Here is a 24271-nt window from a genome sequence, read left to right as displayed (position 1 = left end):
TTTCTGTGCACTTTTGTACTTTGTGCTTGGTTCATCTGAACCATGCTGTAATGCACACTAATGTTGCACACTCCTGTTTCAGCAGTTCATGAATTATAAATAGATGGCAATTATTTCTGGAGTAAAATTAACTACCAAGGAATGACCAAGCTGACGATCCGGATGATTATGATTTAAAGGTTCCATCTAGTGCTGTTTTTTAAAATAAATATTGTACATTGGTAGTAAAACGTAGCTGGGTAATGAGGTATGGATTCCCACTGCAGCCGTATAAAAACGTAAAACGTTTTCAAAAGGAGCTCTGAAGGAAAGAAAAACAGCTAATCCCGATTCGACTGTATCTGGGTCAACGACGTCACGAGAGGCACAAAAAAATCCACTTGGTCGGATTTTAGTGAAAAGACAATAAGTAAATTACCTGAGTCGGTCTTTTGGTTTGAACAAAGGTTCTGATCTCACATATTTTATAGGACTCAAACGGAGATCAGAACCAAACCAAACTGCACACAAATTTTTGACATTTTCTAACTATTTAGCCCCACAGTTGATTAAAATGGCTAAATACGTCACAAAACTAAGTGACAGTTATAAAATGGTACGAGAAAACAAAACAAGTGAGCATGCTAAAGAACTTTGTGCCTCATGTGATGTCACTAAAGTGTTTCCGTGTTTTGTTTTGCTTTTAGATTTAACATTGATTAAATAAGCAAAACAACATGGCATAAGCTGACCATGAGGCGTTTACGGTGCTCCATAAGTGCCAAACTACCACATATTGATGTTACAAAAACAGCCTAGCTAATCACTTTACGCCATGTTGATGTTTTGTCAGTTTATGACAGATTAGAGAGGAATTACTTCCGGCGGAAGATTAACCTTCACAGACTCAGTAAACTGATGATCCGGACTTTAGGAGTTTATTACTTAGAACCCGGAGTTAGTTCCGATGTGAGTTCGGCACCGAACCCAAACTACTCCTGGTACCACTGTGAGGAGCCAGTCGGACATCATGGTGAGGCTGCCGCTTTTAGCCTTTAAATGCCACTCTGTCGCGTTAGCTACAGACTCTAACTCTTTGTTATTTCACTGTTTTAAAGATTTTATGATTAAAAGTTTAGTTTGGTAAACCCGTCGTTTTATTTAACCGCTACCAACCTAATGTTAGCTGGTCAAACTTTAGCCTTTAGCTTTCTAAATGTAGCAGGGATGCTAATCACCATGACTGTTTACTTACAGCTGTAGCCAATAAAGTTATCTAATAATTATCCTTAATGTTAAGTATATAAAGTGAGGGTGTAGAGTGGTTTTAAATTTTTCTTGTGAATATCTCTTTTGAGTCATTTGAAGGCAGTTTTTGTTATAAACAACTATCTTTGCTAAATTGTAAACAGATATTCACAGCCAGAGGCGACCGAAGCTTGTAAGAGGCCTCGGGGCGATAAGGGGGCACTCAGGTTAAAATAAGTTTGCACTTTTAATGTAATTTGTGTTCAAATTAACTATGGACTCAATAACAGCTTTCTTAAATGACGTGTACATAAATGTGTTTTACTGCAGGGTATGGTATCATTGTAAATAAAAAAAATAAAATAAATAAATGGTTTACAGGGAGGTGTAGCTTACAGAAATATATAAATATATCTTTTTACTCCTGCTATGTGTTTTGTGGCTGTGTACATTTCAAAAGTAGTAAATCTTCTATATGCAAAAAATGTATTTACATCTGGTCGCTTTAAAATAGACAATTTTTATGTCCAATCTCATGTTGTTTCAAGTCGTACCTGACATTTACTTTACTAATTATATTAATTTATAAATTTACTGTTTAACTAAGCCAAAATTTATTTAAATAAACATTTATGTATTTTTTACATCTGCAAACATTAGTGCACAATGAGACAAAATTGTCATTTGCTATGCAGCAGCATGCTATTAATACTCTCTTGATGGATGTTATTTTGTTGGAACATTTTCATGCTGCTTTAGTTGTTAGCTTGTGAAACAGTGTTAATTGAAAACTGTAATTATAATCTCAGTGTACGTAACCTGCCTTCAATATATCTGTCACTTGTAATCCAATTGTCATGTTTACTCTTAAATATTCACTTTTTTTTTCTTTTTACTTTTTTTTTTTCCCTCTAATGCTTGCTGGCAGATTAGCTTAGCGATCCCCGCTGATTAGTTTCAGTCATAATGTTCATAGAAATAAAGTAAGCAGAACAATCCTGGAATGTGAAACTGTACGAGTAAAACCTTGACTCTAGATTAGGTTTTATACACAGTATGACAGACAGAAAATTATCATTTTTGTAATTTTGAAACTACAAATTATAATTACAATTGAATGCAGTTACATTTATTTATATAGCGCTAATTCACAACAAAGAGGTGTGAAGGACAGAGAACTACAAAACGTCGAGGGCGGGTGTCGCAAATGTAGACGGACCAAATCTTGACTTGTGCTTTTTAGTTACAAAAAAAAATATGCATTTGCCTCTGGAAAAGACTTAAAATTGAAGATCCAAAATGAAAGCGTCCTTATCTACGCTGCTGCGTTAATTGATTCGGCAACAAAGGGGTCAAACGGGTACAGTACAAAAGCACCCGATGGCACTGTGGGCACCATTTTTAGTCTGATCAATAGGGATTTATTATCCTGGAGCGCCTGGTGTTTCTGAGGCTCGGTTCGCAGCGAAAGAATTGAGGATGAACACGCTTTGTGGCTCTGGTCTGTGACCTTTGGCTGAGCGTGTTCTGCTGCTATGGAGCCACATATTTAATTTACACCGACACAAGTCGCAGGGGACTGAGGTTGCACAGTCGGAGCGAAGGCATTGTTAAACTTGTGTCTATTTTTCAGAGTTCTTATGCAGCCGTGTGAAAATTAAGTGTCGTTTTTTTAAAGCTAAATCAGCATGGATGCATATTCGACACTGAAATTTTGTAAAAATCGACTGAGAACTGTGGAGGCGATTTTCAATGAAAGTGTGAAATTTCGGGTTGAAAAAATGTGCAGAGACCCCGGTCTCTGTTCCGTGTGTGTAATTTCGTCTAAGTGCTCAAAATGGATGGAAAGGTGTAATAAGAGACGACAAATTATGTGATTACATGTGAGACGGTGTAATTCCTAGTCAGTCAGATTTAATTGGATATTGTTGTTGTGGCTTTTTTTTTTTTTTTATTATTTTGCAGATGCAGCTTTAATGAGCAAACATCGAGACCAAAAAGTGGTTTAAAGTTACATTTTTACCGTCACACAACAGGGTGACAGTGGAGTACGACTCCGTCCACGGGAAATGGATCTAAAAAGCCTCTCAACTCTGAAACACCTCAGTGAAGTGTTTAGTAGTACAGGTAGAGGGGTTTTGGCAGTGATTATTGGACAACCCTGTAATTGTGAATCCCGTAAGAGGCGCCCGTGTAATTTTAGCAGTATTTGACCGGAGTCCATGGGAATTGAAACATTTTTATGATACATTGTTGAAACTCGGTGTGCCGCCTCCTCTGATTGTTAAGCGACGTGTTTAAACTTTCCGTGCGAGCCGACGCAGACGGTAAACATTGCTTTTGGTTGGCTGGACATCATCTTCGCCTGAGGCGTGGTCAGATCCGACGGTGTAAATAACCCGATGTCTTCTCATGCCTCCGCTACCTGTAATTTAACCCTCGGAACAAAGTCTTCACCCAGTTCAGCTGCTTTTCTGCTGTTCAACACATCTACTTATCAGCCTCCTTTTCTTTTTTTTTCCCCTTCCTCCTCCTTCTTATGCCGCAGAGGGAAGATGAAGCCGTCCGGCCCGCTCCTCCTGCTGGTCCTCCTCGCCGCGGCCGGGCTGAGCCGGGCCCAGTTCAGGACGTCCCTCCTGGATCTGTCCGGGATCCTGCCGAGCCTGAGCCGACCGGCCAACCACAGCCGCATCTTCTACGCCGTGATGTTCGACGCGGGGAGCACGGGGACGCGCATTCACGTCTACACCTTCATCCACAGCAACTCGGGTAAAACCGGGAAGAGATCTCTCTCGCTCCGGCTCTCTCCTAAAACGCTTCCCCAAAATGTGTGTTTTGGTTGACTAATAGAAGTTTGCTTGGCACCTACTCCATTTTCACACTTCATTAAACCTGTAAATTCAGAGGCCATAAGTCACATAGGCCTTAATTTGCCTGATAAATCATGCATACGCATGCTAAGAGGTTTGAGGCATTTGAGGGCTTTTAGCGGCTTCTTCATATTTGATGACGTGGGTGGATGTTGTGCCTTTCCAGAGCCGCTGCCTGTTTTGGACAATGAGATGTTCCACTCCATAAAGCCGGGTTTGTCAGCGTACGCCGACTACCCCGAAACGGTGAGCTCATCGTCAGAATGTGATCAGGGACACTTTCGCCGAGGTGAAAGGTCAAGCATAGCCTCTGAAAACAAAGCTGGGAATTGTTCCTGCTGGAAATAATAAAGAGGAGAGAAATTTGAAATAATGAGGTGTGAAGTAACGTTATCTCTCTGAACTGCTGTCCGGTTTCATCAGCTTAATTAGATGATGCTTTTTTTTTTACAGATGCAACTGTTTATGAGTAAATACAAAAATACATTTTTAATGTCACTTTTACATATTAGTATGTCTATTAGCAGTTGATATGCAAGTAGAAACATGTTAGAGGTTTGGCAATTTCATATTTGGAGCAGTTGTTGTCGTCAACGGCTGAATTGACTTGGATGACGAGAATCAAACAGTTGCCTATGTCCATGTAGCAGTGCACATGAATTCTTTAATTTTTACTTTACTACAATAGTTTTAACCTGAAATTGTCCCGTTTGTAAGATGGGTTTATAATGCTTTTAAATGATTGACACTTGTGAGTCACAATCAGCTGGAAATCATAATTTACAAAAGTGGACTCTGGTGTACCTCAAGTCTGTGTCCTTAGTCCACTTCTTTTTAGTTTGTTCAAACGATTTCCCAAAACCCTGTCCTGATTAATGCAGTTTATATGTTGCTGATAAGGACAGCAATTATTATTCCATACATTGCAAACATTCTTCAGTGTATGAGGGGTCGACATGAGGAGTTTCTGACCCGCAAAGGAAAAATGTCATTTTGAATAAAAGTGAAGCAAAAGGTGCAACAAAACTGTTCTGACTTGTAACTATCTTTCTGTCTTTAAAATGCCTAAATTCATGGTGCTGTTTCATTATTCATGTTAAAAACATAACATTTATGTTTTCAACCCTGCTGTGTATTTGTAGTAAAACTTACATTATAATCTTAAGCTTTTATTTCACCAAATTCCCAACAAAGGACGATCCTAGCAAATGAACCTGCGGTATTTTGCCCCCAACTTAAATCCGTCGCGTTTAATCTCTCTACTTCACCAAAGAACCTTCCGGGTCACTGCTGCTCTGCGGTGAATATTCCCGTTCTCACAGGCCGGTGAAACGGTGAGGATGCTGTTGAAGGTCGCCAAGAAGACGGTTCCTCGTCTGGACTGGAAGAGAACCCCGCTGGTCCTCCGAGCCACGGCCGGACTCCGCCTGCTGTCTGCGGCCAAAGCCCAGGCGCTTCTGGACCAGGTGAGACCGTAACGATTCAGCAAAAGTAGGCAGTAGCTCCTCAACATAGAGACGCGGTTTGGCCTTGTAACCTTTTAGTGTGGACGGTATGTTTTTATCCGTCGATGCCGCAGAGGAGAGTTATGCAGCTATAAGCTCAGTGTCAAAGGCTATCGTTTAAGAGGATAAAGAGGGGGGGGGGGGAAACGGGGTAGCCCTGAGGCACCTTGGAAGATGAATGATACTTTAATAATCTGTCCCAGAGGGAATGAATTAATCCCATCCAGCGGAGGGCACCTCTGGATGAGCTGCCATTACAGCTGATAATGTTCGGCCCGTTTAGCTCCCGCCTCCTGTTGCTCTCCTTCTCCTCACGTCGCCTCCCTCCTCTCCTCTCTCTCAGGTCCAGCTCGTGTTTGACGAATCCCCGTTTCTGGTGCCAGACAACAGCGTCAGCATTATGAACGGCACAAACGAAGGTACAGCATCTGCCCCGACAAGCACTTTCTCCCCCCCCCTCTGCATTGTTGTTGTTGTTTCAAAGGTGTCTGCATCTTAACGATGCGCCCGATGGATCTTCTGTCAGGACCTTTCGCTTAATGAAGGCGTTTAACTAAATTACAGAAGATTATAGATGGTTTTTGCGATGACGCATTAAAAACAACAAAAGTTTTTCAGCGGAGTCGTTTCAAGCCCTAAAAGCCAGTAATTATGAGGCTGTTGTACAGCCGGATAATTGGTTGGTCAGCATTTTCGGCTGTCCTTGCATGCGCTTGCACTTCACAAATTTGTTTCAAAGTGTGTGTTTTGTTTTTTTTTCTTTGTCTTCTGAAATTACAGCTTTTTAAATATGTCCCTGTGTTTTTTTTTCAAACCTAGGCATTCTGGCTTGGATTTCTCTGAACTTTCTAACAGGCAAGTACTGTAAAGCGAAGTATTTATCCAGCTGGAACATTTTGACAATTTGTACGCTCACGACAACAAACAGGCCGACACAAAGTGACCTGTACTTGTTATGTAGAAGAAAGCAATGCAAAATAACAATAACAACAAGCAATAAAATGGCCATTTGGAACAGGTGTAGTAAGGTAAAACCTAAATGGACAGTTTTTGGACAACATGCAAAATGCTTCCCCACCATCCCCAACCTGAAGCACGGCGGTGGCAGCATCATGCTGTATTCCAGTATTAAATTTGTAGAGTTGGTAAAGACCCACCCCAAACACTTCCAGCTGTACTTGTAGCGAAAACACCTTGACTCACTGGGCTGAATATAAATGTATGCCACACTTTTCAGATTTCAGAAATTTGTTTTTAAAAAAATGCGAAAATGACGATGCATCTTTTTTGCCTCAACTTCACAATGTGAACGGCCAATGTGTGTTTAGAATTTTATCACAATGTGCTTTTGGAATTTGTTGCAAAATTATGAAAATGAGAATCAGGATAAACTTAAAGTGCAATAAACAACAAATACCGACTTAAAAATTCACCTCGATAAATACTGACATGTCTAATGGGGTAAACGACAAACAAAATAGTTTAGAGGGCATAAATCACAATGCTAACTATACTGTTTATAACAAGCGTCAGTTTCTTACTACAATAAGTCGTACTTCTTATCATTCAATTCTTTCCCTGATAATGATTAATGCACCAATCTTCACATTTAACGCACTCCAGTGTGTTGATCTGTCACCTAAAATCCAAGGAAAATACATGGTTGCAGTTGCAACATGACTAAAAGTGGAAAATAAAAGGCTCAAGGCTTGTTAACGAAACATCGAACTGCTTCCTTCGTAACACAGACGACTTGTGTTTTCTCCTGACTCCGTGCGTTTTCCTAACCTGGCGTCCTATTGCGTTACACGCTGGCGTCCATAAATAGAAGCCGATGAGAGCAAGGATGAGTTTGTTCCCTAAAGCCGACTACTGTGATCTCTCTCGGACCGAGCTGAGCCGGAATGTTTTCTCAAACGGTGCGCGTCTGCCGAAGCGGGCCTTTTGAAGATAGCATCTCAGGTGGGAAGCGATTAGCTGCTCCCAGCTGCAGATGCTGGATTACGGTGATTCGTTTTGTTTTTCAGGTCATCTGAACGCTCACGCCACGAAGACTGTGGGAATCCTGGACTTGGGAGGAGGATCCACACAGATCACGTTCCTGCCCAAACTGAGGGTCGGCTTACTTTTCTGTACTTTTTAAAAAAAAATTTTTTATAACCCCTCCAGGGGGTCTTTTTGTGGGCTCTAGAGTCCCTTTTCATGAAGTAGGCTGACAGGAAAGGGGGAGGGAGAGGGGGGAAGACATGCGGCAAACGCCGCCGGGTCCGGGAGTCGAACCCGCGACAGCCGCGTCGAGGACCCGAGGCCTCCAAACGCGGGTCGCGCCAACCCCCACGCCACCACGGCACGCCCTACTTTTCTGTACTTTTGATCCACTCTTTGGAAAACTGCACCAGCTTAATATCACATTTATAATTTGCTGCAGAAAACGATCGAGAGCGCTCCTGACGACGATTATGTTGCCAGGTTTGATTTTCTCAACTCAACGTTTGAGCTGTACACTCACAGGTAACGGATCTCATTATGCAGATGGCATTACTGCTTCAGATTTGTTCTGTCTTTAAAATGCCAATATATGCAAAAGCTTCAAATGATATCTTACAGTCGCAGGATGTAGATGTACTTAGTACAGCTTTTAGTGCCCTCTTGAAGTGATGTTAGTAACAAACCACTATTTTAGCTACAATACAATTTTCACAATGACCGGTTAAATCCACTTGGTTGGTTTCGTGTCTTTTTTTTTTTTCCTGCAGTTATCTTGGAAAGGGACTAATGGCCGCCCGTCTCTCCACCCTGGGTGCTCTGGGCGCAGAAGGTACAAACGGTTAACCGAGCTTCATTGTCATCGCTTTGCCTCTCAGAGCTGCAGGGACTCACGAGAGTCTTCCTTCACTCCATCTAGATAAAGGGTGTACTTCCAGTTTCCATGCTAATATACATATCATGTTATAACCGGAGATTAGTCAGGGAAGAGCTTCTGCAGAAGCGGTGTGGTATCAGCGAGCTCGGGCCGTGATAAGCTGGTGTGAAGCTGTTGGACCGTTGAGGAGATTAATTGTGTGTGTGCTCTCTCTCCCAGGGTTGGAGTGGCAGGTTTTTAAAAGCCTCTGCCTGCCGAGTAAGTTCAGGGACGACTGGAGCTTCGGAGGTCTTACCTACCAAGTGAGCGGAGACCAGGACGGTAAGATCGGTTCAAGTTGTCTACTGAAGGCACCTTGACCCTGTTGGGGTCTTCGCAAGCTTTGTGCCCTCTGATGGGGCCACACTGACCCTGCATGCACTTTTACAAGGTTTTTTATTTTTTGATTGTGTGGTTTTGGGAACTGACGGTCTGACGGGACACCCAACCACCCTATTTCTAATCTGTCCAACCGTGACATCTGCCGCTCTCCTGAGCAGATGGGAGGCTATGAGGCTTAATATTAGGGCTGTTGTAAAAGAATATTTTAGTAATCGAGTACTCTATAGAATATTTTTACGATTAATCGAGTAATCAGATCTCTCTCTCTCTTGCTCCAAAACGCTGATGACGCGGTTCTGAGCGCAGAAAAACTGTCGTACTCCAAGCATCGCCCCACACAATTCAACAATACTCGTTTGTCTCCCAAAACCTCAGAAAACGCTGGACAATTCAGCGTCATGCTGCTAGCGCTTAGCAACAACTCATAGGCGGAAGTGAGAGCGCTGCCCACCACAAATAATGACCCGGGTGGAACACGCGCGCTAAATAATAAAACATAATTTAATGAAACTACGAGGCAGATCAATTTTCCTCGACAAATTTTAATAATCGAGGTACTCGAATCATTCGACGAATCGTTTCAGCTCTACTTAATAGTAAAGGACACAAGATACAGGTCGGATATAAGTTATAAAAGCATTTCGTAATTTTCCTTAATCATTTTAACTGGCTAAAACAGGGCATGTGATACATTTGAGCATTATCCAGCTTGACATTTCCAAGAGTTTCAGCAAACATTGTTCCAAAAGAACATACATAATTTGCCCGCCTGCCTCCGTTTTGCCCCTCAGGTCGTGCGGGATACAAGCCGTGCTATCAGGAAGTCCTCAAGGTGGTGAAGGGGATTATTCATCAGCCGCACGAGCTCGAAGACAGCAACGTGTTCTACGCGTTCTCCTATTACTTTGACAGAGCTGTGGATGCGGGCCTTATCAGTAAGTGTGTGTGCACACACACCTCCCTGTCCACACCTTACATAATTATACAGCGCCTGAATGCGAGACAGAGGCTGAAAAATGTGAGTCATCTGCTCCTGTATCAGGGGATTTGATGAGCCATAGTTGTGCGGTTATTATAGAAATTGTCGTCCCGCTGCCAGTCTGCACTGAAAGGCCATCAGCTCTGTTATTAGGACTATATAAATGTGCATGTAGATGAGCTGTTGTAATTACTGTTTTGGCATTTTAAATATATAATGATCCCCCCCACCCCCACTCATCCCTCTCTTCCCATTGTAGATAATGTCCAAGGAGGAACGGTGCGGGTCAGAGACTTCAAGAAGAGAGCGAAAGAGGGTGAGACCGGTTGAGGAATACATCATTACGATGACAGATCTGCTGCTCCCTGCACTTGACACACAGCGCGCATCTCAATGGACCCTGAGTGGTTTCTATCTGAAATGCTGCCCTCATCTGTCAGCAGAATACAAATGAGTGATTATCCAAGCTAACGGAGATGATGTTGCTTGTCTCCTGCTCAGCGTGCAATAAGATGAGCGAGTTCCCAGCTGTCAGTCCTTTCCTGTGCATGGACCTGACCTACATCACTTGTCTGCTGAAGGATGGATTTGGCTTCAAGGACAGCACCGTCCTGCAGGTTAGGGAGCAAAGTGAAGAGCCTTGTTTTATGACACAATAGTCTCTTTTAGGCTGGGGGAGCATTGTGCATTGGTTGGTGTTTTAGTTGAACATAGTTTAGTTTGGGCGTAAAAAATCCAACCAGACCTGGTCAGGGCCCAGTCCGACTAATTAACTTGAATTATCGCCCCGAGCCTGAAGTAAGCCAGGCATATTAGTTTTATTTAGCTTTGACTGCTTTTGTTTTTAGGCTATAATTTTAGTAAGCAGTTTAACTTCTCCCATTTTCAGCTTTTGTTTAACATCCAGCTCCGTTTTGTTGCTTGTTGTAACCGCAGGGTGAGTCAAGCGCAAATCTTCTGGGATGTGTGATTGATAAGAGCAGGACAGGGGCGGGGCCGCGTGCGCTGTGCTTGTTACTGTCTAATGAGCTTCTGCACCTTTATTATACTATAAAGAAATAGATTAACGCAACTTTATGTTGTGCATTCTTGTCAAGGTTTATCTGTGTTGCAAACTTAATAAACATGCTGAGACCAATCCGACACGACCATCAAGCAAATTTAATTTTGTCCCTACTCAGCTCAGGACTTAAATTTAAACTCCAACTTTTTCATTGCATTAGTTCAAATATGCAGTTTCTTTCAAAAAATGCTCAAACCGTTATTCTTTGTATTGTAAATGCAGATATTTTAGTGATTTGATTATTTTTTTCCCCTTCTAGTTAACCAAGAAAGTGAAGAATGTGGAGGCTAGCTGGGCGCTAGGTGCCATGTTGGACCATTTTCACAAGCTGACGATCCACTAAGGAGCAGTAATGAACAGAGGTCGATTTATACGGTGCTCGCCTTCAAACTGATTCCGTTTTTACCGCCTTTTCTAACCAGCTGTTGAGACAGAAATAACTTTGACTGACTTTAAACACTCAGGTGTCAATATATTCTGCTGTAAATCTGCATTAGCAAGAGCGGGTGAAGCACTGGATGCTGTCGGCTGGAACTGGACAAAACTATTTTAGCTTCATATAGATGTTTACTACAGGGGGCTTTGGCTGTTTGTGCAAAACATGATTGTTTTTATTTAAAAGAGTAAATTTTTCTTACCATAAAAATGGTACATGTGTGTTACAATGCAAGTGTGACCGTCGGAGCAGCCACTGAGGTTAGCGAGTAATCGTTTTCACGTCTGCAAGCGTTGCTGCATTTCCTCCGTCGTAGCTTTATAATCGTTTCCAACCCGTTTCTGCATTTCTTTGGGAGCATTTGCTTTAAGAAATCATGGAGGGGGGGGAATGTGGCTCATACAAACACCACCGTGTCACACGTGTCAAAATAAAACTGTTTGCTAATTACAAATATCTACAAGTGTTAAAGACTTTTCTTTTTTTTTTTTTACAAACAGCCATGTCTATGTTTGTCCCACTGAGCCTGTCAGTCTAATGCTGCTGAAATAGACTAAAGCAGAGCAACCACGTCGTCTCCGTAAGCATGGCCCTCCGTTGTCATGGTCACCAGCTCATGCGGCTGAGCAAGGACTACCACTGAGTCTGCAGATCCTGATGATGAAAGGAACAAGAAAAAAAAGCCAAGTTAAACAAGATGGAAAACATTTTAGTTGCACTAATAATTCCACATTAGTCAAGTAATCTTTGAACCAATCACCACCTCATAGTTATGGATCAACTGTTTTGCAAAAGTATTCACTCCCCTATTTCACATTTTACCTCCATATTGTATCAACATAGATACAAGAGGACTACTTGTAGCTGTGGACGTCTTGGCTGCTTGATCGTTAGATGCACTAGATTTTATTTAAGGGTAGCTTTCATCTTTGTGACAAAAGCATGCCACACTTTTCAGATTTATAAATCCATTCTTTTCCTTCCACTTCACAATTTATACACCACTTTGCATTAGTCTGTCACATGAAATCCCAATAAAATTGGAAGTCTGAAAGTGTGCAAAAATTACTTTCTCAAAATTTGGAAAAAATGAACATAATTTGACTCATTTGTCTTCGACTCATGAAAAGATGACCCGATTTCTCACCACTTTCTTTACCCAACGATGAATCCTACGAAAAAACCCACCAAGATTTTCTGAAAACCTTTGCGTCGTTCACGTCAGGTTGTTAAAAATTACTTGAAATGAAACAGGAGCGCCACAAAGAATGCCTGCTGATCGATTAAAGGTCGTAGAAACCTTTAAATCAAGGCTGCTAAAAAGGAGCGGGCATGACTAAGACTCCCTGTTGACAACACACTGGTAACAAGTTGACTCAGCATCTCTGACAGCAACAGGACATTTATGATCTAACTCCAAATAGGCGTTTGCTGCATTAACGGTAACGCTGTCGGACGTGTTGACTGTAATTCCTCCCACTGAGTGTGTGTGTGCTTTCTCCCTCATGCTTTAATGCCTACCTGGTGATCTCAGCATCGCATGATGAAGATTCATGGGCTCCACAGCTGTTGTCATGGTGACCAAACCACCTCCATTCTCACCATCTGCCTCCAGCAGGCTGCTTTGTGTTAGAGCCTCTCCTGTGGAGAGCAAGACAGGCAGTAAAAAAAAAAAAAAACACACACCTTACTTTTCACAAACTATTCAGATTCTTAAACGAGTCGTTCTTCAAAGCGGGTCGTGAGTTCTTAGTAAGCGTTTAGAAACGAACTTGCGCCTCGCTGTTGTTCCGAGTTTCGCCTCTCCATGTTGTTTAGAGCCGAGGGAAAGTCGGTTTAATAATTCATCGGGTAATTGTGTTATGTAGAACGGAGAGACTACCCGTCTGTTGTGTAACCGCGTCTTCCCTGGCTCGGCTCTTACAAACGACCAGCCTCTTCGGGGAGGGTGACCCGAATAAATCTGTTGTTTATAATTAGAGCTTTGGCAGCGTTTCGTGTGGTGATTCAGCTGCGACGCTCTCTCCCCCCCTCCCACCCCCGCTGCCGCCGCCGCCGAGCGAAAATGACAGGCGAGAGGATGCTGCGCTGTCTGCTGTCATTGTTTCTGTCTAAACATGAATTTCCAGCGTCTTGTGCGATTGGTCTGAAACTGTGAAGAGCTCGCTGTGGGACGCTTTGGTCCTGAAGAATTTCCTGATCCGTGACGGCTGACGTTTGAGCAACGGTAGATTCATGAAAACACGGTACACGTGTCAGCAATTTGTAAAGTCAAAACGTAGGGAACACACACACACACACACACCGACTGGAAGAGTGTGATTCAGGTATTTTCAGAGTCTGGGTAAGTATGGAGAGAGGAAGAATTTACTTCCAGTCCATTTCCTGTCCTGTTACAGGGTTTCTGTAGCTTCCACCAACTCAAATTGAGCCTTTTTTAGACCGCTATGAATGTATCACAACAGAAACAGAAACGTACAGAAGAAAATTGCATATTTCTTTAGGGCTCTCTACGGTGTAGTGCTGACATTTTTCCACAGAGCTCACCAAGCCTCGTATGGGTTGACGACAGAAGAGAGCCAACGGTGAAGACGAACTGCCCGTGACAGATGCAAAAAAAAACTAGCCAGCTAGGGTTTACACCGATTAGCAGCTGGCAATGAAGACGTCTGACAAAAAGGTCCCACGAGAAAAAAGATGAAACCACACAGAAGATGCAAGATTTACTTAAGAGGATTAGGACCACATGGGGAAAAAATAAATAAATCTGACTCTTTTTTTCTCAGAATTTTGATTTCTGAAATAAAAGTCAAAATTCTTGGAAAAAAAACAAAAAAAAAAAAACTGCTTTTTTTCCCAGCAGCCCGAATCCTTTTATATACAGATTAAATAGTCTTGCCAGGACAGAAGATTTAAGTTCTGTGATTGATTAGGGCCAACTTATATTTTTTAAATATAATTAAGACATTTTAAGGTTTTAATTTCAGATGCACTAATTTACAACTTTGCAATTACCTAAATATTGCATCTGTCCACTTATTTGTCCTTCCCTTCATTAAATCCATCAGGTTCATTGGTCAAAGTATTTAACTTCATTATTATTTTAAATACAGCCTTTTAAAAACTTAAAAGACATTGCAGGAACCCTAAAAAGGTGTTTAAATAAAGCAGTTGGAGATTTAAAGACATGTTTCTAAATAACAGTGTCGTTTTTTTGTGATTACAGTCAACAGCTGTTCTTCGCAAAACGATTAGTGAAAGTCCTTAAATCAAACGCCGTTCCTCACTTTAAGCTTGAATTGATGCCCATCTTGGAGCAGGTAGTATGAGCTGCTTGAAGCGACGCAGTCCAGCCATTATAATGTCCACGTATCGCACTGAGTGGGCGGATGTGTGTGAAATGCAGACCTGTTTCTCTGCCGTCAGCAGCCAGGCCCTCCTCCCCGTGCCTCTTCCTCATGTGAACGTTTCTGCTGCCGGACTGAGAGAAAGTCTTCCCACAGATCCCGCACACGTGAGGCTTCTCACCTGGGAGGCAGGGAGGCGTTTCAAAGTGATGCCATCTCTCTCTTTGGCGCACGCGAAACATCTGAAGGATTACACGGAGAAGCAACTGTGGCCTCGCTCACCCGAGTGTACGAGCATGTGTTTCCGGAGACTGGAATACTCGGCGAAGGACCGCCCGCAGCCATCTGCCTCGCACAGGAAAGGCTTCTCACCTTAAAGAAAAAAACAACAACAACAAAAAAACACATCTGTGAACGCATGAAACCTAATTAAAGTTTCTAGAATTAGTTTAAACCAGCAGATTAACAAGTGCCACTCAGTGTAAGCAAGTGTTCAGGATGACAGCAGACCAACATCGCTAACCAGACAAATCGCCGTTTCTGATAAATGTTATTTCTACATGGTAAATAATTAGCTTGTTGGCGTAGCGGGGTCACAGAAAACAAACGGGTCCGACACCCGTGGCACGCATGCAGCTGATTCTGTGTAATTAAATCATTCATTAAAAGGGACGTGTTGGTAATAACGTTCAGTCCAATCACCGGGGTCATTTGTTCCGTAAATGCTGCTGGTTGTGCATTCCTCTTTGAAAATCGGGGGGAAAGTGAGCAGAGAACGACGTGGTCTGTTTGGTACGTAAAGAGGGAAACATAAGAGAGCAGAAAATGATCTCAAAACCAAAACAGAAAGCCGTCATTTAAACGAATGGTGAAAACGTAAAAAGAAAAAAGACGGATATCTGGTAAATACATTTATATGTGTTTTGGCCTTTCAGCCACACAGACTCACAGTTTAATATCACTAAAAACATTTCTAAAAGCTCTGACCAAAGTGAAAATTTGAGAAAACTGTAAAAAGGAAATTTGGGGTTGAGTTTGTGACAAATAATACGCCACGTTTGAACATGATTCTCGATCGATATTGTGTTTTAATAACTTTATATTCCAATACGCTATTTAAAAGTAGTTCCACCAAATGAACCTCCTGACACAACGTTTGGTTCCTAACAGGAAGTTGTGTCTCTTTTTTTAAGCAATCTGATTGTTGACATAGGTTTTAGCTTTGCGCTACCCTGCCCCCTGTGGGTTTGGCATGTTTAAAACAACATCCAGTGGCAGATTTCAGAAAAGAATAGGCATACATAGCAATATTTTCTAATGCAGTGCAGCCGGGTGATCACTGTAAAAAGCTAGGAAAAAATTAGATGCGCTGAAGTGGTTAACATAAAACCAAGCTTGTTCTTTCTGGGTCCAGCCAGAGAACTGACGCCTATAGGAATGCTCCTTTTACTACTGCAATGGGTCTTTTGATCGCATTCCAGTCATTTTTGCCTCATTTCGAAGAGAAAATGCTTATGAGAAGGATGTTTCATAAAACGGTGACCCCTGGCACACCCCTGAGGAAGCAGCATCTTGGAACTTTATTTGCTGCATGTGGTCTGTTAACTAATCACTAGAAGATTCAGACTATAAAACTGACCATCAAAGATCTAAATGTCACCCTGAATTAAGTGCAGCAGTGAAACGGAGGCATCAGCACTGCTGACTCTTCAAATCTGCAGCTTAATTGCGCCAAGGAAGCATTCCACCAGTAAATGACCTCGGCCGGTTACTGCCTGCAGCGTCTCTGAACTTATTAAGACGTCCATCTCCCCGCCTGCCCACCTGTGTGTATGCGCCTGTGGTTCTTTAAGTTTCCAGCGGTGGTGAACTTCTTGCCACAGTTCTTCTCCTTGCAGATGAAGGGCTTCTCGCCGTTGTGAGTCCTCATGTGAACCTGCAACCTCTGCAGCACGTAGAAACTCTTCCCGCAGCCTTCGGCGCTGCACTGGAACATCCGGTCGTTCCTGGACAATAGGCAGAAACGCAAGGAACACACACAATCAACTTGGAGAGAATGCAGAAAGGTTCCTGCTCAGCTTAGCTCCAACATGAACAACTTTCAGAGTGTGACTGGTGCCTGTAAACTCAGACAAATTTGCAGCATAAAGGAATATTTACCTAAAATGTAGGCGTTTCCACAGCGCTAACACTGATTAGCTAATTCTATCTGCAGAAATCTTACAGAAACCGACACAAATCTCTCATCTGCAGCTACTGCTTTAAAAAATTTGTAATTGTGCTCTGTTAATGTTGTGTTTTTGAATTAGTTGACGTGGTTTGCACCTCAGGGCCACCGTAGTTTGACATTACCTGTGCGTTTTGAGGTGATACTTGAGGTGAGCCGGCCAGGTGAACGTCCTGCCGCAGCCCTCGAACGAGCAGCGCAGGACCTGCTTGGAGAGCGGGCGGCCGGGCCGAGGCGGCGGCAGCTCCCGCTTGTCTTCCCCGTCTTCGATCGAGCCGTGCGTGTGGTGGTCACCTAGGCAACCGGGGGGAAAAAACGGGAGCGGGTGAGCGCAGTAATCAAGCCACGAGAGCGAGGTGGCTGGCCTCTAGAGCCTCGACTCTATAAAATCACCAGCCACTGACTGCGACCCGCTGAACAGCTGCAGGGAAAAGAAAACAATCCAGAGCTGAATGCAATCACTCCCTTTTAGCCGGACCGGGCGCCCCGCTTCGAGCGGCTCTAACAGCCCACGTTTCTTTGTTGTTTTTTTTTTTACTTTTCTGCCAGTGACGAGCTGATGGGAACTTGTCTAATGTAATGCAAGTTAGTGGGAGGGCGTCGATTACAGCAGCTTGACTCCAGCAGTTTTAGTTCCATGCTGCACGGAGAAGCGCCGCACATCACCATATGGTATGGTGCGGCTAAAGAAAAAAAATATATAAAAATGTGAATGTCATGAAAAAGTTTCAGATTTTTCTCCCTCGTTTCCGAAGGTAAAGCTAATAATAGATTCATTAAGCAGAGTGAAATATTCCAACCCTTTGTTTTGTGCAATTTTGATTATTATGGCGCTTGGATAATGCAGCGTTCCTGAAAACAAGATTAGTAAAGATCAATAAAATGGACACTGTAAACAGAAACACGTCAGGTTTCTGGGCTCCTTTTGCATGAATTACACCAATAATGCACCGGTTGCTTTAATAGCTGCCTTCAGGTCCACTTCTCCCTACCACACCTTTTGTTCTTCCACTCAACTTTCTATAACATTTTCACAATGTGAGGCACTGAATTTGGGGTTTTCATTATCATGCACAATCATGAAAATGACGTGATGACATGTCACTCATCTATCTTTGACATGAGTGACAAAATAAGTTCTACTTATCTGTGAATGCCATAAAAATTTGTGAGTTGCCACTACATAAACTGAGTTGGGGAAAAATAAAGAAACCCAAAAAAGGTTCAAAAAAATCATTTCCTGCTCATTTTTTATCTGGAAGTTGCTGTTTAGCTTCGAAGTCTAGGATTAATGATACCATTTATAACCACTTTAAACACAAGTATGACAAATGCATGCGTCGCTCTGCTCTATGTATCATGTGCAAATGATCAGAAACAGCATTTAAGAAAAGCAACATCCCAGGATGAAAATGTAGGAGAGGGGAATCAAAAAAAAAAAAAAAACCTGCAGGAGAGAGGTGATGAAAACTTCCTAACACGTTACGTTTCCTCCACGACCTCCAGCCACAGACTGACTCAGGAGGTGTTCAGAGATCAGACATGTAGCTGGGAGTCATAATGCCCCCCAAATGTCACGGGTAAACTCTCTCAACGGCGGCCTGCGGAGGCAGCCGAGGACGGCCTGTGATGAAGTGCTGACTTGTGGTGTGAGTCAATAGGCTGCAACGGCGCTGCGTGCTGCAAGACTTGAAGGTCTGTTTCAAATCAAAGCAGAGGCTTCACAGCAAGAGGAGATGAATGCACAGACTGATACGGCCATAAATAATAGATAATGCACAGAAAAACGCTTGGGAATGGATTCAGACGGGAGAAAGAGACTGTGTAAACAGTTTGATAACAGCAGTGACACCGTGCTGGAACGCTGGCGTGTATTTCGACGATTTTATGGGCTTTATAAATTCTGGAAGAGACGCCCGTTCACCATGCGTCTTACTTTTAGCAGGAGTTGCAGGCAGACAGCTCATTCCTGACGCTTATTAGCTGCCGACTGCGTGGTCGGCGGCGAGTTGATTAGACGGATGAGCAGTGGAGCCCGACCGTATACGCAGCCGCCGACGACCAATGCCTGGAAACGCTGTGATATTTACAAGTCCGCGGGATACTAGCTGTCAAACTGACGGAAGCATCAAGAGAGAGTGACTAATTCGGTCTGATTTGGAGCCTTTGTGATGGCAAGTGTTGAGCTCAGTTTTAGTCACTGCTGATTACACAACAGCTTCATCTCCCCAACCTCGTTTTCTGCTTGGTCTTAGAAGCTGGCAGCAACGCGGGCGAGCTTCTTGTTTTTGTTTTCGTTCCAGACTGAACTTCCCTTATAAATCGCCAACGGGACCGAAAATCGCTTTGGTGACGGTTCCGCCGCCTCACCGTTACCGACGCCCGCTGCTCTGGCGTCCTGGCTGGCCTTGGCGTCTCGCGCGAGCTGCGCCCGCGTCGCCGCAATCAGGCTGTCGTGCGCCAGCTCCTGAACCCTCAGGTACCACGGGGCGCTGCCGTCCATCCCATAGTCCGACGGAATGCCCTCGTCTTCGTCGTCCACGGTGCCGTCGGCGGCAAAGATCAGCGACTCGGAGGAGGCCGTGATGCCTGAGATGTAAGGAGAATTAAAAACTTTAAAAAAAACACAAATCAGAGTTTAGTATCCTTCTAGATCAGAGCTCTAAATTTAAATCAGAACACAGACAAGTGAAGAAACTCTCCCGCGACGGGCTAATGAACTTAAAGGACACACTTTCCAGAGATCTTCTTTCTTTCTTGATAACATTTTTTTTTTAAGCGGAAAATGTGTCACCTCGTTTCTTTGCTGCGCTGAGAACACGAAGAACAGAAACGAGCTTAGATTGGAGCCTCTTCAGTGAAACTTATTTATGCTGGATGTGGGCCGCAGCCAAGGGTTCCTTTCATTATGTATTCTCTTGTTCATTTTTAATTACCTGTTTGAGCCTCAGATGATAAATTCACAGACAGTCTCAGAATTGAACTCTCGTTTGTTTTTTTTTCTTCGCTAAAGTCCAGAGATGCAGCTGGGAGGCGGCCAGGAAAAGTTGCGAGTAAATAACTAATTAACCGGTCGGTACAGTGAGCGATGCTCTGGGCGTTTCTACCTTTGGCGAGATTCAGCAGGACGTAGGAGGTGCTGTCGGGCTGCTGCAGGTCGTGCAGCATAGCCGGGGGGCTCTGCGGCGCCGGAGGCTGAGCGTGGGTCTGGACCACCAGTGGGCTTTGCTGCGGCACACTGCCGAACTCCGGCAGCGAGGAAGAACTGTCCGGCTCGTGGCTCAGGCCTCCACCTGGGAAACGGTTTAACAATAAAAAAAGCAATGTGGATCAAAAATAAAATCTGATTCAATTCTAACCAATTTTTTTTGCCTTTTCTTAAATATAAACTGCAAATGACAGCGAATGCGTTCAAAAACTGGATTTTATTCCAACCATCTCATCTTTGAGTTGACCTGAATTAAAAGAATAGACCTAAGATAAGCCAAGCCTTACTCTGTGCTATGGAAACTGAAGCAATGAATTTGTGAAAAAGAAAATAAAAAATCATTATATAACCCCTAGCTTCCAGTAAATAATGAAATATTCCCAGTTTCAAAGAGAGGAGAGCGAAACTGAGCGGAAACAAAACGAGCGCCGCCATCGCTCTTTAAACGTTCAGTTAAAAACAGCGTCAAGCGAATAATTTCAAACGAAGACTGCAGGCTCCTTCTGAACAGAAACCCCAACTAAATAACCAGCTAATGTCAGCTTGTTCTACTTGTGTTACAACATAAAAGGGATGAACTTCATAAAGGGATAATATTCTGTACAAAAGTAAATATAGTGGCATTAGAAAAATCACACACAAATGTTCTGAAGAGTTGGGTGGAACAGATTTCAGTTTTCTGGCCGATCACTGATCTTTGAAAACCCTGATCTGCCGATTCTGATTTTGGCTGCTGCCATTTTTTTTCTTTTGTCTGAAAAGTTGCTAAATAAAGTTACAGTTTGCTAATTTGCTACGTTGGCAGTAGTGGTATGACTACTGTTAGCTGCTCTCTCTCACAGCAGAGCACAACGGGACAGTGGCTGACTTTCAGACCTTTGCAGAAGTAGACAAGTAGATGAGATCAGTTTCACACGTAAGAATCGGCCAATCACAGATCATCCAAAATTAAGGAAGTGACGAGTGAAACCTTTGCAACGAAACTCTTATTCTTGCTAAGCTGCCTTTTGTTGCATAGAAAAAAGATACCACTGCTCAAAATACCAGTGGACACTGTAGAGAAATCATCAAGTGCTGGGATTAGCTCCAAGTCTTTGCCATCAGCTGATACCAAAGTTAACGATGATTTGTCACGCAGCCCTGACTGATTTTACTTCCCATCAGAAGAAACATGCTGACAAAACTAAAAGATTAAATGTACGACGTGTCTGATCATTTTCAGCTGGACTTCAGAGCGCACAGATTTGCTTTTTTCCAAGCATTTATTTTCATCTGGGATGTAAAAAAATAAAAAGAAATTAGTCAACAATTCCTGGTGACAAACTGTTCCAAATATGGAGTTCTCTAGAAGATGTTGCCCGTCTTATTTAATTACAGTCTCTGTTTGTAGCTTTGCTTTGGGTGGCTTTAAAATAATACGACTACCTCTGGGACAAGGCTGTTAACACATTTAAGAGCCAGCTTCATAAAAAAGACAGATGTATAAAACTATCAGAGCCAGGAAGATTTTACCTCTCTTAGCTTATAACCACAGTTAGAAGACTGTATTTTAACTATGTTAATCATAAATGTTTGATTATTCCAGGTTGTAATACCATAAGAATGTCATGTTTTAATAATACTACTACTTTAATGTCATAAAGGTTCGAGAATGCAAACTATTAATGTGGCGTTCGAGGGTTTAAACCAAGTTAGGAATCTCTGAATACAGCCAGCCTGATTTTGTGCTTCTCTCTCTAACAGCTCATTAGACAACGCAGAGTCAGAAGCCGCCGATGTGAATAATTGGGCGTAAGCAATGCAGCACTGCTGCAGGGACGCGGTGAAACGAGGAGATCCACAAGCGGGCCAACCGTGACTGCAGCTTCCTACTAGAGAGAAACAAACCTTTTTTTTTTTTTTTTCTCCGATTCGCTAAAATAGATGCAACAAAAAGCGGCATGTTTGAGCAGATTGACCTTTTTCCTCTTGCACGGTCAGACCCACGTCACTGCTGCAGAACGGCCTCACTGCACCTGCTTCGTTTGCTGCAGTCTAGGATAGTTCTCTAACGCGTGCTGGTGGTTTTTAAAGCGTCGACAGAAACAATTACTTTTCTAAAAGCTAATAGCAGAACGACAAAAAAAACGTCACAGAGCAGCTGCTCTGTTAAGGATGAACAGAAAATTGGGAGGAAATTAGCTTGTTATGATGCTAGAGATTTACTGGATCAATTTACCTCACTAAACCGGGTCAAAGTAGCTGGATTCCCCTCCTCTCCATTATAAAAGTGTCCGATTTAAAAACTACATTTAAGTTAAAGTGTTTTCTCGTTGAAATTTGTGATTTAACTCTGGTTATATGATTGTTGGTTTTTTTTTTGTAACGGTGCAAACTGAACATACAGTTGAAATAGCAGATAAAAATGTTCAGTTACTATTTAGAAAATTTGTTGAATTATTTTTGCATTTATTTTAAACGGATCCAAAAATCTATTTCAGGTGTAAAGTGTCACATTTTAGTGCTCACTATGTTTGTACCTGATTTGGTTGTCAAGAGGGGGGAAAAAAGAAAAGAAAACAATTACTACCAATTACTAACGCAACAAAAACAAACAAGGCATTATAAAGGATAAATAAGTTCAATTATTTCATAAATAATATTGTTGAATGTGAAGATTTCAGAACAACTGTTATAAGAATTATGAAATGAATTTATATGCTCTTAGTCGTTACTAGAGAAAACAGTTCCCTACCTTCATTTAATATTATTATACAGTGATTATAATTATTAAAAAGGAACATCTGAACAGTTAAAAATTAAAGTAAATATAAATAGAAACGGGCATATGCCAGCTAAGGCTTTATGGGTGCATCTCCGTATTTGCTAAATGTTTTTTTGTCCATTTCAGCTGTTTTTTTTCCTCCAATACACAGAATATGTTTGACATGAGTGTCAGGACGATAGAAATATATGCGTTCTTATTTGTTCATTTTTTTGTGTGCATTATGATCTATTTTAGAGTAAGAAAACAAAAGTAAGCGCACAAAACGAATCAACACCACCTGGTTAAAATCTATATTTCCAGATTTAAGGAGGCATAAATAGAGTAATTCATTGACAACAGCAGTAAACTTTGGAGCATAATTCCCCTTTAAATGTAAACAATATGTCCGACAGTGAGGCAGCCCTGTGATCCAACCTGTGAGCTCCAGAGGAGAGCACAGGGAGCTCTCAGCTGGGGCCAGCAGAGGCAGGCAGGAGTGTTTGGAGTCCGAGTCCTCCAGACTCTGGACCAATGGGATGGAGGCATTCTGGACAAACTGCACCAGCAGCTGACAAGACAAAAACAAACATCACCATCATAATGATAATATTACAATAATGTCACTCTTTAGGCTTGGCTGCTACAGTTTAACGTACTTCAACACTCCCATCAGTCTGTGCAAATGACAAAGCTAGCTTCTACCCACCTCTGGTTTAGAGTCCAGCTCATCAGAAAGCATGAGTCAGCCTTATGTGAAGCTCTCAGCTGTTTAATACAAATACCACAGGAATCAATCAGCCGACATAGTGACTGTAAACATGAGATCAGCTCAGAGAGAGGAGCAGAGCAGAGCTTGATTCTTACCGTGAAAGGGTGAGACTTCCTGTGGGTCAGCAGCTGTAGGTCATCTCTGAGTCAAACTCATCCCACGACCAGCAACAACAAACAGCTTCATACACTCAAAGTTTTAAATTAACAACAGCAAAACTGATGGCGAGAGGATGCCACGGCGGCGTTCATTGAAAACCGCGCTGGATAAAACTGACAGGTTACCTTGTTAGCTTGGCTAGCAGGAGAAAACTAGCTACCCGGGGCTAAGTCTCCAAAATACAGCTACCTTTCCCTGTGAAACATGGCCACCGACTGACTGTATGTCTGCTTAACTATTTCAACTCTTCAATGCCAGAAAGCTAACCGCTCATCATAGCGACAGTGCTGCAACTGCGACACAACCAAATAGCTTTAGAAATTTCTCAAAACAGAAGGCAGCTGTGATCTACGGAGGCTCCGGAGGTACAATGTTCCTGCTCATCCGCGCAAAACTCTTGCGTCTCACTGTCGCCATCCAGCGGTCAAAAATGTAAATTTAAGTACGGGCAGAAAAATTAATGTATTTAGGTGTTTGTAGCTTGCAATTTA

The 24271-nt window shown here is 42.6% G+C and overlaps 2 protein-coding genes across 3 annotated transcripts; one reads left to right on the top strand and one right to left on the bottom strand.

Annotated features, from left to right (window-relative positions):
- The first annotated feature begins 500 nt into the window (after positions 1 to 500).
- entpd5b (ectonucleoside triphosphate diphosphohydrolase 5b) lies at positions 501 to 11782 on the top strand. 2 transcript variants are annotated; one of them, XM_032585794.1, is made up of 14 exons: positions 501 to 1012; positions 3776 to 3996; positions 4264 to 4343; positions 5420 to 5563; positions 5946 to 6021; positions 6422 to 6457; positions 7630 to 7718; positions 8031 to 8113; positions 8359 to 8420; positions 8685 to 8786; positions 9638 to 9781; positions 10085 to 10141; positions 10327 to 10442; positions 11148 to 11782. In XM_032585794.1, exons 2-14 carry the CDS (start codon positions 3783 to 3785, stop codon positions 11229 to 11231), a joined length of 1287 nt encoding a protein of 428 aa, XP_032441685.1. In that variant the 5' UTR covers positions 501 to 1012; positions 3776 to 3782; the 3' UTR covers positions 11232 to 11782. The 2 variants fall into 2 exon arrangements, with proteins under 2 accessions (XP_032441685.1, XP_032441686.1); XM_032585795.1 differs by lacking the exon at positions 501 to 1012 and having other exon boundaries at positions 3880 to 4055.
- Positions 11525 to 24153, bottom strand: znf410 (zinc finger protein 410). Its single transcript, XM_032585793.1, has 11 exons — positions 23717 to 24153; positions 23559 to 23617; positions 23288 to 23420; positions 20006 to 20191; positions 19269 to 19487; positions 17024 to 17192; positions 16496 to 16677; positions 14954 to 15043; positions 14733 to 14852; positions 12846 to 12965; positions 11525 to 11978 (listed from the first exon to the last, which is right to left on the bottom strand). The coding sequence occupies exons 2-11, from the start codon at positions 23589 to 23591 to the stop codon at positions 11878 to 11880; spliced, it is 1353 nt and encodes a 450-aa protein (XP_032441684.1). The 5' UTR covers positions 23592 to 23617; positions 23717 to 24153; the 3' UTR covers positions 11525 to 11877.
- Positions 24154 to 24271: the final 118 nt, after the last annotated feature.

This window comes from Xiphophorus hellerii, chromosome 15, assembly GCF_003331165.1.
Source record: "Xiphophorus hellerii strain 12219 chromosome 15, Xiphophorus_hellerii-4.1, whole genome shotgun sequence".
Classification (NCBI taxonomy): domain Eukaryota; kingdom Metazoa; phylum Chordata; class Actinopteri; order Cyprinodontiformes; family Poeciliidae; genus Xiphophorus; species Xiphophorus hellerii.
The sequence above is the reverse complement of the archived record's forward strand: the minus strand, read 5'-3'. Positions and strand labels throughout refer to the sequence as shown.